Source organism: Hydra viridissima, unplaced genomic scaffold (assembly GCF_058129835.1).
Source record: "Hydra viridissima isolate aposymbiotic clone 2 unplaced genomic scaffold, HvirCarnegie_v1 scaffold_8, whole genome shotgun sequence".
Lineage (NCBI taxonomy): Eukaryota > Metazoa > Cnidaria > Hydrozoa > Anthoathecata > Hydridae > Hydra > Hydra viridissima.
The window spans coordinates 15,756,318-15,772,794 of NW_028324307.1; the positions used below are offsets into that span (position 1 = coordinate 15,756,318).

General features: G+C 31.9%; 1 protein-coding gene and 1 pseudogene across 1 annotated transcript; both read left to right on the forward strand.

The window, feature by feature from the left end:
• The first annotated feature begins 2,271 nt into the window (after positions 1 to 2,271).
• On the forward strand, positions 2,272 to 6,130 carry LOC149885327 (uncharacterized). The gene is made up of 5 exons (XM_090094666.1): positions 2,272 to 2,487; positions 2,734 to 3,121; positions 3,266 to 3,770; positions 4,603 to 5,124; positions 5,389 to 6,130. The coding sequence occupies exons 1-5, from the start codon at positions 2,272 to 2,274 to the stop codon at positions 6,128 to 6,130; spliced, it is 2,373 nt and encodes a 790-aa protein (XP_089950792.1).
• A 2,917-nt stretch (positions 6,131 to 9,047) lies between these two features.
• Positions 9,048 to 10,332, forward strand: LOC149885328 (uncharacterized; annotated as a pseudogene).
• Positions 10,333 to 16,477: the final 6,145 nt, after the last annotated feature.

A 16,477-nucleotide genomic window follows, 5' to 3' on the forward strand; every position in this document is an offset into this window, starting at 1 on the left:
CATGTTCAGCCAGATTTCTTATCAGTTGTCGAATCAAGAGGTAGAAACCATTTACGAACCTGGACAAGCTACTACCATGATTGGTTTCCTCAAATATCCTGTAGAGTTCCAAATTTCAGAAGGAATGAACCAGCTGTGGCAAAGAGACATTTCAGCTGTAGCAAATGATGCCAACACTGGATTTATCAGCAGACGAGATTACATCATCAAGCAAAGTGAAGAAAAAGGATCGTTTTTGTTTTGCATCCCTTTAAAGCACATTTTTGGATTTTGCGATGATTACGATAAAGTGCTCTATGGATTTAAGCATACACTTACTCTTGTGAGAAAGAGCGATAGTGATGCTATTTTTAGAGCAGAAGCAGCAGCTGCAGGAAAAATAGATCTTAGCAAATTATCCTTGTTTATACCTCATGTAACACCCTCTATCGCAACTAGTAACAATCTTTACAAAATCATTGAATCAAAGGTAGATGTACCATTTGCTTTCAGATCTAGACAATGTGACACCATCGCTGTTCCTGTATCAAATAACTTTAGTTGGAGGTTAAGCGCGAGATCTGCTAGTGAAAGACCAAGGTATATCATTGTTGGATTTTAAACCAATAAATCTGGAAATCAGCTAGAGAATCCTTCAGTCTTTAATCACTGCGACTTGAAAAACATGTATGTCACTTTAAACAGTGAAAGATATCCTGCTGTTGATTACAATTTAGACTTTAATAACAATAGATTCTCAAGAGCTTATAGAGATGCCTTTAAGTTTGACAATAAAGTTTATGGAACTAACGAAATTATATCTCAGCCTAATTTGACTGCATTAAATTATAAGAGCATTTGTCCTCTTTTTGTTTTTGATGTAAGCAAGCAGGCAGAGAGGTTGAAAACTTCAGTGGTAGATGTACAAATAAAAGCCACATTTAACGCAAACGTTCCTGCAAACACTCAAGCCATTGCTGTCCTCATTTCCGATAAGATGCTTAGACTTAAATCAGATGGAAGCAGAATGAATGTTGTTTATTGAATTCATTCAAAATAATATTTTTTAATTTTAAAATGGGATATACAAAAAAGGATTTGAAAAAATTACTGAAAGAAAACGGAATTTCAAAAACATCAAACAACAAAATATCTTTAATGATGCTTGCAATTGAAAACAACTTGATTGATAAAAACGAATGGATTAAAGACGTGAAAGAAGAACGACCTGTGGGTAGACCGAGAAAGGATTTAAATCATTTGAAGTAAGAATAAAAAATGACAACATTTAAGTTTTTTCCGTTTTTTCTAGAATGCAGTAAGAAAGAGACTGATACGATTAAAAAAAGACATCTTGAGCTTCTTGCTTTTGGAAAAACAGGTGTATTTCAAGGTTCTGTCTTCGTCACTGAAAACGGAAATTTTAATATTCCAAAAGAGTACAGTATTGAAGAAAGAGACAAGCTTTATCAACTAGTGTGGAATGATGATACAGAATTTTCACGAATGGAAAAGAAAATCAAAGATTATCACAGTGTTTGGAAAAATTTGGCTAAAAAAGAAAAGCTAAGAATGATTGACAAGTGTGTGCTTGGTTTGGACTGTGATTTCGAGGAGAAAAAAAAGATTTCTGGAGAATTAAAAAGTGCAATTTTAAATCATTTACTCGGTTCAAAAGACATTGTGTATGAAAACTTTAAGATTCTTCAGATCTCAGAAATGAAAAAAATGAATTTTATTTAAATAAAATCTTTGTATAATAAAAAATGATATACACAAGAAAACTTTTGAAAAATTTACTAAAAGAAAATGGTGTTTCCAAAACGTCTGACAATGTAATTACACTCATGATGATTGCAGTTGAAAACAATCTAATTAGTAAAGATGAAATTTTGGAAAACTCAAAAGATGTGAGACCTGTGGGAAGACCTAGAAAACACGAGAAAAAAGAAAAGAAACCACTTGATCCTAAATATGCGAGACTTGGTTTAATTAGAAATAATCCTTTAGGTTTAAGAATAACTAATATTGATACTGGTGAGGTGGTAGAATACAAGTCTACTTATGAATCTAAAAAAAAGACGGGACATAACTGGCAGTACTTTGAAAGTCGAAATGGAAAAGTAGATAATGGATATAAGTATGAGATTTTTTAAATTCTTTTATCTGTTGAATTTAAAAAATTGAAAATGATATAAATAAAAAAATCTTGCTTTATAAAAAATGGAAAACAAAACGGTGAAAGAATTAAAAGAAATTGCTAAAGAGCAAAAAATAAAAGGGTATTATAAAATGAGAAAAGAGGATCTTTTAACTGGCTTGCAGCCTGCTACTCGTAGACGAACGACTGATGCAAGACCGTTACTTGCTCCAAAACCTGTGATCATTCCACCAAGACCTGCTTTGGTAAAACCTCCTATTGCTCCGAAACCAATTCATTTGCAAAGACAGAATCACATCCTTGATGAGCCTGTTTCAGATTCATCGCCTGTCATGACACCAAAACCAGTCATTCCACAGAGACCTTCATTTTTTTCAAGTCTGACGGCAGTTGCAAAAAGTGTAACGACATATGTTGCAAATAAGTTTAATGATATTAAAGAATGGGTAGAACCCTACGTTCCTGAAATAGTCTAGAAGAACGTAAACGAAACAGCGAACCAAATCGATGAAAAGATAAAGTCTATCAAATCACTTGTATTAAGAACAGTGTATAAACAACCCGTGTCAAAACCTTATAAAATAAAATTCAAGTTGACTGAACATTCTGCAGAACGTACTGTGAGACAATTTTCTTATGAACCTTCTTCTCAATATCAAGACCTTGCGACCTTTTTTAATTTGTTAAGAGAGTCTACCATTCAAACCATGGAAGGAGAAAGAAACACTAGAGTAAATATTATTCTAACGTGTGAAATGAATAGTATAAGTATCATCACTGGTGAAGAAACAACTCATGAAGCAAGCTTCTCATCCAACTCGGAGATTATTCTAGAACTTACAGATGTAAGAACGCTCATGGGTGAAATGGAGGAAAAAGTCTTGGAAAGTAGTGTAAAATACAATGCTTTAGGATCTAATTGCACCATGTCTAATATTTTAAGAATGGATATTAACTTTATCGATTATGTACCTCTCAGCGGTGGATCCTACACTGAGTTGTCTAAAGAGCTGAAAGACAAAAAGGCGATCATCAACATTAAAAACGATGACGATCAATGCTTCAAATGGTCAGTCACCAGAGCTCTTAATCTGAAAAATAAAAACAATGAAAGAATTGATGAAGACTTGATTAAAAAATCTGAAGAGCTCAATTGGAGTAGAGTAACATTTCCTGTGGATTACCATAAAACCGAAGAGTTTGAAAAGGATAATCCAACTATTAGCATCAACGTCTTTGGATATGAATATGAAATACCTTATCCTATGCAAATATCCAAATTTCATGATCGAAAGCATTGCGTTGATTTGCTGTATATTAAAAGCGAATACATTGGTCATTATTGTCTCATTAAAAATTTTAGTCGGTTTGCTGGTTCTTCAGCAACGAAAAAGCAACACAAGAGACATTTTTGCAGAAGATGTTTTCAAGATTATGATCAAGAAGAAAAGCTTCAAAAACATCTAGAAGATTGCTCTAACAACACTCCAATGAGAATCGATCTTCCTAAAAAAGGAACAATCCTTCAGTTTGAAAACTACAACAAGACTATGAGGGTTCCGTTTATCGTATATGCTGATTTTGAAAGTTTTATCAAACCGATAGACTCGTGCAAGCAAGATCCAGACAAGTCTTACACCAAACAATATCAAAAGCATATCCCAAGCTCTTTTTCCTATTTCATCAAATGTTTTGATGAAACCATTTATAACAGAGGACCTAACGTCTGAAAGCGAGAATGACGACATTGGAGAATATTTTGTCGACAGCTTGGAAAAAGCAATAAAAAAAGTCTTTGGGAGAATCGAGAAAAAAAAGATGGTTTTGACGAAAGAGGATAAAATTAATTTCAAATACGCAACAGTTTGCCACATTTGCGAAAAAAAAATTCTCAACGGAAATAAAGTGCGCGATCACTGTCATTTTACTGGAAAATATCGAGGAGCAGCTCACAACGAATGCAATAAAAAATACAAAATTCCAAAATTCGTTCCTATCGTTTTTCACAATTTGTCTGGTTATGACACTCATTTGTTTATCAAGAAATTAGGTGGTAAGATTAATTGCATACCCAACAATGAAGAAAAATACATCAGCTTCTCGAAAAAAATCAAAGTGGGAGAGTACATTGGGAAAGATGGAAAACTAAAAGATAAAAAAATTGAGTTGAGATTCATCGACAGTTTTAAATTCCTCTCCTCTAAATTGGATACTTTGTCTAAAAATTTAAAACCAATACAGTTTAAAAACCTTGCAAAATATTATGAAAAAGAAAAATTTAATTTACTTTGTAAAAAAGGTGTTTACCCTTACGATTGGGTAGACTCATTCGATAAATTTCAAGAAACGCAATTACCACCAAAAGAAGCGTTTTTCTCAAAACTTTTCAATGAGGGTATAAGCGACGAAGAATACGAGCATACTAAAAAAGTTTGGAGTGAATTTAAATGTAAAACGTTCAGAGATTATCATGATTTGTACAACGTTACAGACGTGTTGCTATTGTCTGATGTCTTTGAAACTTTTAGAGATGATTGCATGAAACATTACGGTCTTGACCCTGCTTGGTACTACACCTCACCCGATTTGGCTTGGGACGCTATGTTAAAGAAATCTAATGCTAAAATAGAGCTTCTAAGCGATCCTGATATGCTCAACATGATTCAAAAAGGAGTACGAGGAGGCATCTCCATGATCTCTAATAGATATGGAACTGCAAACAACACATACATGGGTGAAGATTACAATCCTTCAGAACCATCAAAATTCCTTCAATATTTAGATGCAAATAACCTTTATGGTTATGCCATGACTAAACCTCTTCCCATTAGAGGATTTAGATGGATGACTGAAGAGGAACTTTTAAATTGGAAATTAATGCCATGCATTCTCGAAGTCGATTTAGACTATCCTGAACATCTTCACGATTTACACAATGACTACCCTTTAGCTCCTGAAAAATTAACCATTGCAAAAGTAGAAAAGTTAGTTCCTAATTTAAACAACAAAGAAAAATACGTCGTTCATCATGAAAACCTAAAACTTTATGAACGATTGGGTTTGATTACTACTAAAATTCATCGTGGTATCACCTTTATAGAAGAACCTTTTATGAAAGACTACATTGACTTCAACACCACTGAAAAAGCAAAAACTAATAACAAATCTGAACAAGAATTTTTTAAACTCATGAACAACTCTGTCTTTGGAAAAACCATGGAGAATATTTTAAAACGAGTTGATGTTAGACTTGTTACCACCAAAAAAGAAGCTCTAAAATTATCTAAATGTCCTCGATATAAACGAAACACCATTTTTGATGAAAACTTAATCGCGATTCACATGGAAAAAACAAATGTCCTTTACGACAAACCTATTTTCTTGGGAGTGAGCATCCTCGATTTGAGCAAGACTCTCATGTATGAATATCACTACGACTACATGAAACCTAAATACGGCGATAAAGCAAAATTACTCATGACAGACACTGACTCGCTCTTTTACGAAATCGAAACAGAAGATTTTTATCAAGACATTGCTGCAGATGTTGAAAGCAAATTTGACACGAGCACCTTTCTTAATGACCATCCTGCCATTGAAAAATTTGGATTCAAAGTTGAAAAAAACAATAAGGTTTTTGGCATGTTTAAAGACGAGGCTGGAGGAAAAGAAATTAAAGAGTTTGTTGGCTTGAGACCGAAACTCTACTCTTACAAAATACTTGAAGAAGAACGAAAAAAATGCAAAGGAATTCAGAATTGCGTTGTTAAAAATCACATCACTCATCAAAATTACTACGACTGCTTAATGAACAAGAAAGAAAAGCTCGCAACCATGAATGTTATCCGATCCCATCTTCACGATGTTTATACTGAAGAAATTAACAAAGTCGCACTCAGTCCTAACGATGACAAAAGATTCATCTTACAAGACGGTATTCACACCTTAGCCATTGGACACTACAAAATTTCATCATTTAAATTATTATAACTCAACTACATGATATATATAAAAAAAGGTAAGTCAACAAATATCAACATTCCGCTATAATTATAACTTCAAGAAATATTAAAAAAAAACAACTATTCACAAAAAACAAGTATTTTATTACATTTTGCAACCATCTGTAGAATGCTGATGAGCCAGAATCGGCTTTTTATAGTAGTGGCACATCACTAATATATATATATATATATATATATATATATATATATATATATATATATATATATATATATATATATATATATATATATATATATATATATATATATATAAATGTATATATATATATATAAACATATATATATATATATATATAATACATATGTATTTTATATATAAATATATATAATACATATGTATTATATATATATATATATATTATATATTATTATTACATATATTATAATATAAGTAATATAAAAATAATAAAAGATTGTTAAAAGTAATATAATATAGGTAAAACATTATCAAAAAAAGAAACTAAACATATATATATATATATATATATATATATATATATATATATATATATATATATATATATATATATATATATATATATATATATATATATATATATATATATATATATATATGTATATGTATATATATATATAAATATATACATAAATTTAGTATTGATATGATATTTATGATATTAAATATATATAAAAAAGTTCTTATTTATACATATATCGTAAAGTGTATATATAATTCAATCTATTCCACCAACTCGCATCTTTCTTTTTTGTCTTTGGTCAAGCAAAAACTTCTGCTCTTCAAGGCGAACGAAACCTACGAGTTAGTAAAGAATGGACCAAGAGCAAGCTTACCAGAGAGAAATCAGCATGATAAGAATAAACATTAAAAGCATAAAACGCAAGACGATTAATGGCGGCAAATCAAGCATAATCTTGGCGCTGGACAAAATAACAAATTTATTGGGAAGATTTGAAATGAGAAAGGATGAGCTGACCAGAAAAATGCTTGACGACGGCGAAAACATCGATTCGGTAGAAGAATGGCTTTCGAAACCAGTAATGGAAGTAGAGGCAGTAATTGAAATTAAAAACAAAATGGTCGATTAACTGAATTCGATAAACAAAAACGAATGTGTTAGAAAATTCGAGTATAAAAAACATATCATGGAACAGCAGTTAACGATTCAAAAAGAAACAGAACAAGCCTCATTGAGAAAACTTCAAAGAGAAGAAGAATGGTATCTAAAGAAACTAAAAATGAAAGAAAAATTGGGTAAATCTTTTGGAAACGAAAACGAAGCTACTCAACAATCCGTCAAGCTTCAAAAGTATACAGTCACAAAACTTAATGGCGATTATAAAGACTGGTTACGATTTTGGAATCAATTCACGGTAGAAGTTGACAACTCAAACATATCAAACATCAGCAAATTCAACTACTTACTGGAACTCGTCGAAGGATAGCCCAGAGAGGACATACTTGGTTTACCACATTCATTGGAGGGATACGATGAAGGTAAACGCAAACTACATGAAACTCACGGAAAAGATATTTGGGTTCACAAAGCATTGATTAAAGATTTGGAAGATTGACCGCTATACACAGCACGCACAAGATCAAAGAAGATCACGACTTTGACAATAACCTTGCGAGAACTGTACGAACATTAAAAACTATGCACAAACAGCAAACGGCTCAATCATCCGTGTATTCATTAATGGATAAACTTGGATTAGTTCGTGAAATACTCACACAAAACGATGATGGATAGGAAGAATGGGAACATGAGCAACTTGTCGAAAAGTTTCAAAAATATATTGAAAGGAATCCGTTGAGCTTTTAACCCAAGCGACGAACAAACAAAGAGCGATAAAAATAACACAAACGTGCAGTCAAGGTCCTATGAGCATCGAAACACTGCATTCAAACAATATAATGGCGGAATTTATTACAAATAAATCATGGCTAGAAGTGGTAAGCATTTATGTTGGGATGGACTCTTTCTGGGAGACGAGCACAATTAAGTTCTAGAAAACTTTCTAATTGAATATAGGTTGTGATGAGTTCGAGCAAATGTGTAGTTTAGAAGTAGGGGAGAACGGGGTGAGATGGGACATGGGGTGTGATGGGACTTGGCAATATCTCAGTGAAAAATTTAATAAAGCAAAAGTTTTTTATATATGTTATAAGTTTGCAATAGCTTCTTTATATTATTGTGTTTTTTAAGTTTCAGAAGTATTTTTTTTTCGGATTATTTGTGAATATGTAAAAATCTAACAATTTTCCTGGATTTGGAAGACATCATTAATATTAAATATTTATGTGTTGTTTGCATATATTTTTATGTTTATGGTTTTTAATTATTCACTATTGTTTTATTTAGCTACTGAAGAAATATGATCAGCATATGGCTACGAGAACTATATAAAATAAAGGTTTTCTCACACCTACTAGTGATGGGGTGACTTGGGACAGGAGAATTGGGGTGAAATAGGACACTTCAATTTTATCATTTTTTTAATTTACTGTACTTTAACTTTTATAATCAATAATTTTGTAAAAAAGCAAGTCAACAGAAAATTATGTTTATGTTTATGATAAGATTTCAATGTTTACTTTATGCTAAAGTGTTTTTTATCATAGAAAATAATAATTATTATATTGTATTTCTTTGTTACTTTGTCCTGAAGACATCTTTCATAGAATTGTTTTAATGCCAATCATTTTTGTATTTTAAATTCAGTTTAAATAAAGTTCTAAAATACAAGAGTATACAATTTCAAAATCAAGTTTACAGTGGAAAGTAAAGTTTAATAAAGAAACTTCTTACAGTAACTTATACTTTGATGAACAACATAAATATATTTTTAATAAGACACAAGAAGATAAACTTTCAATATATCTTTGTCAAGCATCTAATATGCATTATGGACTTGATGTTAGAGAAACAAAGCAACTTGCATATCAATATGCAATTAAAAATGACACTAAAATACCAGAAAACTGGAAAAAGAGAGAAACAGCTGAAACTGAATGGTTTTATTTATTCTTAAATCGTACAAAATTATCTATTCGTACGCCAGAAGCTACCAGCCTCAGTCGAACAACTAGTTTCAATCGCACAAATGTAGATACTTTCTTTAAAAACCTTGACAGTGTGCAGAAGCGCTATAACTTTTCTGCTGATTGCATTTACAATATTGATGAAACAGGTCTGACAACTGTTCATAAGCCAGTGAAAAAGATTGATGGTAAAGGAGTAAAGCAAGTAGGACAGGTAACTTCTGCTGAAAGGGGAACCCTAGTTACAATGGAGGGTTGCATTAATGCCCTTGGAAGTTTTATTCCACCGTTTTTGATATTTCCTCGTGTCCACTTTCGTAGCCATATGCTTAAAGGTGCACCAACAGGTACAAAAGATGATGCTAATCCTAGTGGATGGATAAATGCAGAAGTTTTTTTTAAATGGTTTGATCATTTTGTGGAGTATGGACATTCTTGCAAGGATCATCCATTACTTTTAATAATGGACAACCGCAAAACTCATAAATTGATTGAACTGATGGATAAAGCTAAGGAAAGCAATGTTGTGCTCTTGACATTGCCACCCCATTGCAGCCACAAACTCCAACCATTTGACTGATCAGTATTTGGGTCATTAAAAAAATTTTATAATTCCGCATGTGATTCATGGTTAAAGGCACATCCAAATACTCATATGACGATATATGACATTTCTGAAAATTTAGAAAAAGCCTATACGAGAGCCTTTACTTCCCAAAACATTCAAAATGGTTTTAAAGCAGCTGGCATTTTCCCGTACTATCCATATGTTTTCAGTGATGTTGACTTTTTATGTTCTTATGTATCTGATTGACCAATTCCAGCAAATGACAATTCCAACAAACAAACAATCCCCACATCACTGTGTATTGTATCTGAAGTTATTAATGAAAAGAAACAGCAAATCAGCACTTCTGCCTACCATTGGACAGCAGAAGATATAAGGCCATTTCCAAAAACTGGTGAAAGGGTGGCAAAGAGAATAAGTGCAAAAAGAAAAATGTTCTAGGTCTCTGGTATTGACTGACACACCAACAAAAAATGTACTGTAATCAGAATGTAAAAGAAAAAAAGAAGATAAAGATAAGGAAAAGAAAAAAAGTTACCCCCTCAGACATCAACGTAATTTTGACTCAATTTAAACATCAAGGAACCTGTTGAACAAAGTTACAAATGCATTTAGAATGGTATTTTATTTTTGTTAAACATAAATAAATTTTGTGTATTGTTATGTTTTATAAGGAGTAGAATAAACAATAAAATAATGCTTAAAACTATTTGTTTCTATTTTTGTCCCATTTTACCCAACCATTGTCCCATTTCACCCTAACATGGGGTGACATGGGACAAACAGTGTCACTTTAAAAAACCAAGCGCTTGAACTTAATTTGATGGTTAAATAATGAGTTTTGCAATAATTTAACATGACAATTCATTGGCCTATAGTTTTAATCCGATTTGTATGGTTTTTGTGGAAAAATTAAAGCGCAGCACGCAAGCAATTTTTTTGTCCCATCTCACCCCGTTCTCCCCTACTTGGATTATCAGACACAAACAGCGAGCCAATGTTCCACCAAGACTTCAGCGAAAAACTGCATCAAACCGACGAAGGTTATTATGAAACCAGAATGCCGTGGGAAAAGGGTGTTGTTAAACTCCCAAACAACAGAAATCTGGCTCTTAAAAGATTGGGAAGTGTTACAACTCGATTGAAAAAACTTAAAAAACTAGAACAATATAATGATATAATGATGGAACAGATCAATGATAGGGTATTGGAAATGGCACCAGAAAAACCTACGGGAGAAATTATTCACTACGTTCCTCAACAAGTGGTAATCAAAGAAAATACCGAGTCAACGAAAATAAGAATTGTTTATGATTGTTCAGCTAGGAAAGACCCTCAATCACCTTCATTAAACGATTATCTAGAAGTGGGACCATCGGATAAATAAACTCTGCGTCTTAGCTGATGTGAAGAAGGCGTTTCTACAAATTCGAATACACAAAATGGATAGAGACGCACAACGCTTAATTTGGTATAAGGACTTAAGGAAAATGAAATTTACGGAGTTACGGTTTACAAGGGTGATTTTTGGTTCAAGTTCAAGCCCTTACATTTTTGGTGCTACCATTAAAAAGCATATATCAAAATACAAGGACATTTATCCAAAAACGGTGCTTGCTCTGGAAGAAGATACTTATGTCGATCATATACAGGCAGGTGGAGAAACGGAAGAAAGAACTTATCAGGTTTAAAAATGTATCAACGCAAATCTTAATGGAAGCTTGTTTCCAGCTGCACAAATGGCATAGCAGCGTAACCAAATTGGACAGCGACGCTGAGTCACTTCTCAACATTGGACGAATTGAAAGCAACATGAAAGGGAAAGATGGAGTTATTCATGGCTTTAAAATACGACTGGGAATGGTTATGTAATTGAACGACCAATACAGTTGGGGTGTGACTTGGAAATGGATTGTGAGGCAGAAAGCGGAATCGAATCGGACGAGAATATGGAAACCAGAGCAGAAGAGAATACTTTGAAAAGAGCAATGAGACTGGCAAAGTTGGATGCTAGACAAAAAATCAATTGCATCATGGAAGACGAGATAATAGATAGTTGATTAAAACCGAAGTCTCAGCTTTAATCGGGGGAGGGTATCGTGAATAACGTCTTCAAGATGCAATTAGCGTGTGTGTAGGTTTTAAAGTATTTAAAGTGCTAAATGTGTGTGGGATTTTATTGTGCGTAGTTGTTAAGCGTGTACGGTCTTAATGTATTCAGTGTGTTAAAATGACCCGTTTTTAAAATTATATAAAAGGGGAGTGTAGTTTGTAAAATGGATTGATTCGCAGTCAGATGTAAAAAATATTACCGAGTTCAAGAAGAAAAAATGACTCTTTAGTGACTCAGGGAAAGTCTGATATTTCCCCGCAAATAGAACTCTGCTATGCTGTATAAAATCTTTTTTTTTTTATCAGCAGATAATCTTTTTAAAGATTTGATGAGGCTCTTGCACTTTAAATGATAAGCCTTTAAAAGCTGATTACTCTTGTGTGTGAAATCGTAGGAAGGGACAATTTTCTTCAACCACCTTCTACTTTTTGAGACACAAGCTCGGCAATATCTAAAAATGATGATTCTTTTTTAGTATTTCTGCTAATTTTAAGTTGTAATCTATTCCATTCATGCTGAGCTGTTTTAAACTATGCGTTATTTCTTTGCCGAGCCATAATGTCTACAATGATTAATTTTTGCCGAGGCTGTTTTGCATGGTTTCATTCTTATTGCCAAGGCTAGATATCAACGTTTCAATAAAAAAAATACTTTTAATTTGAAATAACTCTATAGTATTTTTTATTATGAATATAACTGACAAAAAAAAAAGCAATTCAAGTATACTCGTAGTTTGGCAATGGAGAAGAAATTTTTTTCTGCCGAAGTACGAGTTTACTTGTAAAACTGTAATGAGTATAACTTATTGCGGTGACTACACCTTTTCAAGATGTAATTGAGAATTTGAAAGTTGTAATTAAGTAACGTAAGATATAATTTAAAAGATGAAAGTTGTAATTAAATGCTGCCAATTGTATGTTGTCTTATTTTTGACACCGAAATTTTGCGCCAGAGTCACCCAATTGTCATTTCGCTCAGCACATTCAATAAATCTTCTATCATTTGATGAAAATAAAAAATGTTTTTTTTCAACTTGTTCAGTTGTATGTATTTTGTGTCTAAAAATTGGACAAGGTGGCTCTGGTTGTTCCAGAAGTGAATGTAAATAAATTTGGTGAAATAAATGCTTGCACGGATTCAATTTAATAACAGACTTTCTGTTCATAGTGTATTGACAAATAACACAACGATCTTTCAATTCCATAACTGTATTGCTGGTGCATACAAATGCTAAACTTGGTATTATTAACTTATTAAAATGCATGTACAAGAAGATTTTTTTATAATAACCTTTAAGCTCATATTGTGAATTCGCAATTACCAATAATGCATTCTCATTTACATATTACAATTTCTTAATTACAACTTTTGTTTTTCATATTACATATTGCGATTTCTTATTTACATGTTGGTTTCTCAATTACATTTTAAAATTTCTTAATTACATGTTGTATTTCTCAACTACATCTTACTTTTCTTAATTACAACTTTCAAGTTCTCAATTACATCTTGAAAAGGTGTAGTAAAGTAACTTATTTGATGCATTATTGATATTGATCGTGTTTCAACTTTTTTGCACATGCACATGCACTTTGGCAGTTATCATGAGTAAAAAAGGTAATTTATAATTTGTTTTCTTAATTCTAAATTGTTGTGTTTTTTTTAGACTAGAAGCTAAAATATATTTGATAACTACATTATACTGCATGTAATTAAAAATGTGAAAAAAAATTTGAAGTACACAATAACCCACCAACATAAGACGACTTTAAGACGTATGTTACTTATCTTTAACTCGTCTAGACGTCTACAACTAGTTAAAGACGTGTTTAAGACGGCTTTTCAACACCCCATTAAGACATCTTCCGACAACCAGTTTAAGACATCCTTAAGACAGCTTAACAAGAAGTCTGTCGGAACAACAAGTTTAAGGCGTCCTTAAGACATCTTAATGAGACGTCTTTCGGTATAATCAGTTTAAGACATCCGTAAGACATCTTAACAAGAAGTCTGTCGGCACAACAAGTTTAAGACGTCCTTAAGACATCTTAATAAGACGTCTTTCTGAATAACCAGTTTAAGACGTCTTTCGGAATAACCAGTTTAAGATTTCTTTTAGAATAACTAGTTTAAGACATACGTAAAACATCTTAACAAGACGTCTTTTGGAATAAGCAGCTTAAGATGTCTTTAATCGTGGAAGTATTAGAGATGGATGCGCAACTTTAATGTTTTTTTGAAAACCATGCTAGTTGCACATTCTTAAAAAGTTTTTGTTTTAAACAATAGAAGTTCAATTCTCTTAAAGTCAGTCGGATTCGTCCAAAATTTTTGGGCTTGCATAACCAGTCATATCAACTTCCTTTTACTTGTTAAAGATTTAAAGATAATAGCAATAGAACCAAGTTTTAAGCTTAACTTTATCTAGCAAGGGATTCTTAATATTTTAGGAAATAACGCGGATGGTGAAAAGAATTTGAGATTATTTACTTAAATACTTTAGTACATGTATAACTTGAGAGGTAACAAATAAAACGAAATGTCAAGAAGTTTTGTAGCTACCTAGAGCGCAGTGGTTCTATGTTTAGTGAACTACTCCATATACTATATTGCTGCAGTCTTCCGGTTTATGAATATTAATAAATTTTATATTTGGGCTTGCTCCATCAGACACTATAGCCCTTAGTTTAAAACCAATGGATTCTAATATCGTTATATATATAGGTGCTATTTTACTTTTACACCCCCACCCTACCCACCAACCCCTACCTACCCCTACCCTGGTTTATCTTTCTTAGTTGTAATATCATAATTTCCGCGGCGTCCTATGATTCAACCGAATCCTAAATTTCAATTTAGAACCGAATATGAGAAATTTATTACACAACTGAAAATATTCACGAAAAAAGTTAGAACCGAAATAATTTCAATCGAATTTTCAATCGAAATGTCATAAATGTATTAAGAACCGAAAAAACTTCGATCGAATTTTCGATTAAAATTTAATAGATGTATTTAGAACCGAAAAAACTTCGATCGAATTTTCGATCGAAATTTCATAGATGTATTTAGAACCGAAAAAACTTCGATCGAATTTTCGATCAAAATTTCATAGATGTATTTAGAACCGAAAAAACTTCGATCGAATTTTCGATCGAAATTTCATAGATGTATTTAGAACCGAAAAAACTTCGATCGATTTTTCGATTGAAAGCCATTAATGATTTTAGAACCGAAATTCATTGAAAAGGTTTAGAAGCTACTCGACTTCCGCACCCCCCCCCCTTTTTTTTTTATTATTGATTCTGATAGAGAATTTTATGCTGATTAAGAATCGTATAAAAACATTGGTCTCAAAATCAACGGAAAGTGCTCTAATCTGAAGTTGAAAGTACAAAAATATACGACAAATCCCTAATATTCGCCATCTTGAAAAGTGACTTTTTCTATTTTAAAAGTTATCATTTTAAAGTACCAGCAACCTGGTTTTTATATATAACAAAGAATCCAATTATGGAACGATTTGAGAATTCATTCATATTTCAATTATCACGCAAATTTGCTTTGACTGGGATTATTACTTTGTTGTCTAAAATATCTTTTGAAATTTTTATCAAAGAAGTTGAAAAATTCTGTTATTTGTTATATACTAAAATAAATTTGATAGTATTAAATTGTTTATATTAAAAATATTTATATTTTAAACTGTTGATCATTTTTTCACATACTTTTAGCTAACTCCCTCGTAATAACTTATTTTCATCGTAAAAATTTATTTTCATCGTGCCTGTTGTATACAAAGGAATTTTTCATAAATAGATTTCTCGTAAATTCGTTTACATAAATATGATGGCCCTTCACAGACCAACAATTAACGATTTTGACTCTCTTTCCTTGACAGAATTCAATTTAGATGCTACAATTCGTTGGTGCAGAACTTATGGTTTACTCGCTGAAAGTTTGAATTGTAGTGTATGTAACATGCCCTGCACACAACAAGTACATAATAGATCAATCGATCAAGTCATTTGGAGGTGTCCAGTTAAGCGCTGCAAAAGAACCTTCAGTATAAGAAAAGGCAGCTTCTTTGAGAAATCCCATCTACACTTGTGGCAAGTATTAGGCTTAACATACGTTTGGAGTAGAAGTGCGGGTAAGAGTCGGGGTTTATCAATTAACGTTATAAGGCAAGTAGTAGAAAAATGCGGGTTCTGGCGCACGGGTACCTTTTTCATACTTAAGCCAGCCTTTTTCAGCATACAGATTCTGGCGCATGAGATGAAAAAATTTCGTTTATGTTTTAAAAACTGACATTTTAAAAACATTGCAAAAATAATAATTAAAAAATAGTAATTAAAAAATAATAATAATATAATAATTAAAAAATAATAATTTTAAAATAATAGTTAAAAAAATAATTATTAGAAAAATAATAATTAAAAAGTCCATTTAAGTTTTTTTGACTTAAATAAATTCAATTTAATTATTAAAAAATATTTATAGCAAGAACAAAATATGCAGGTGATTTGAAAGCTGTGTTTGATCTTCTGTTTTACAATATGAAGATGGTGAGTTTAAGTATTGGCAAAGAAGGGATTCGTTTAAA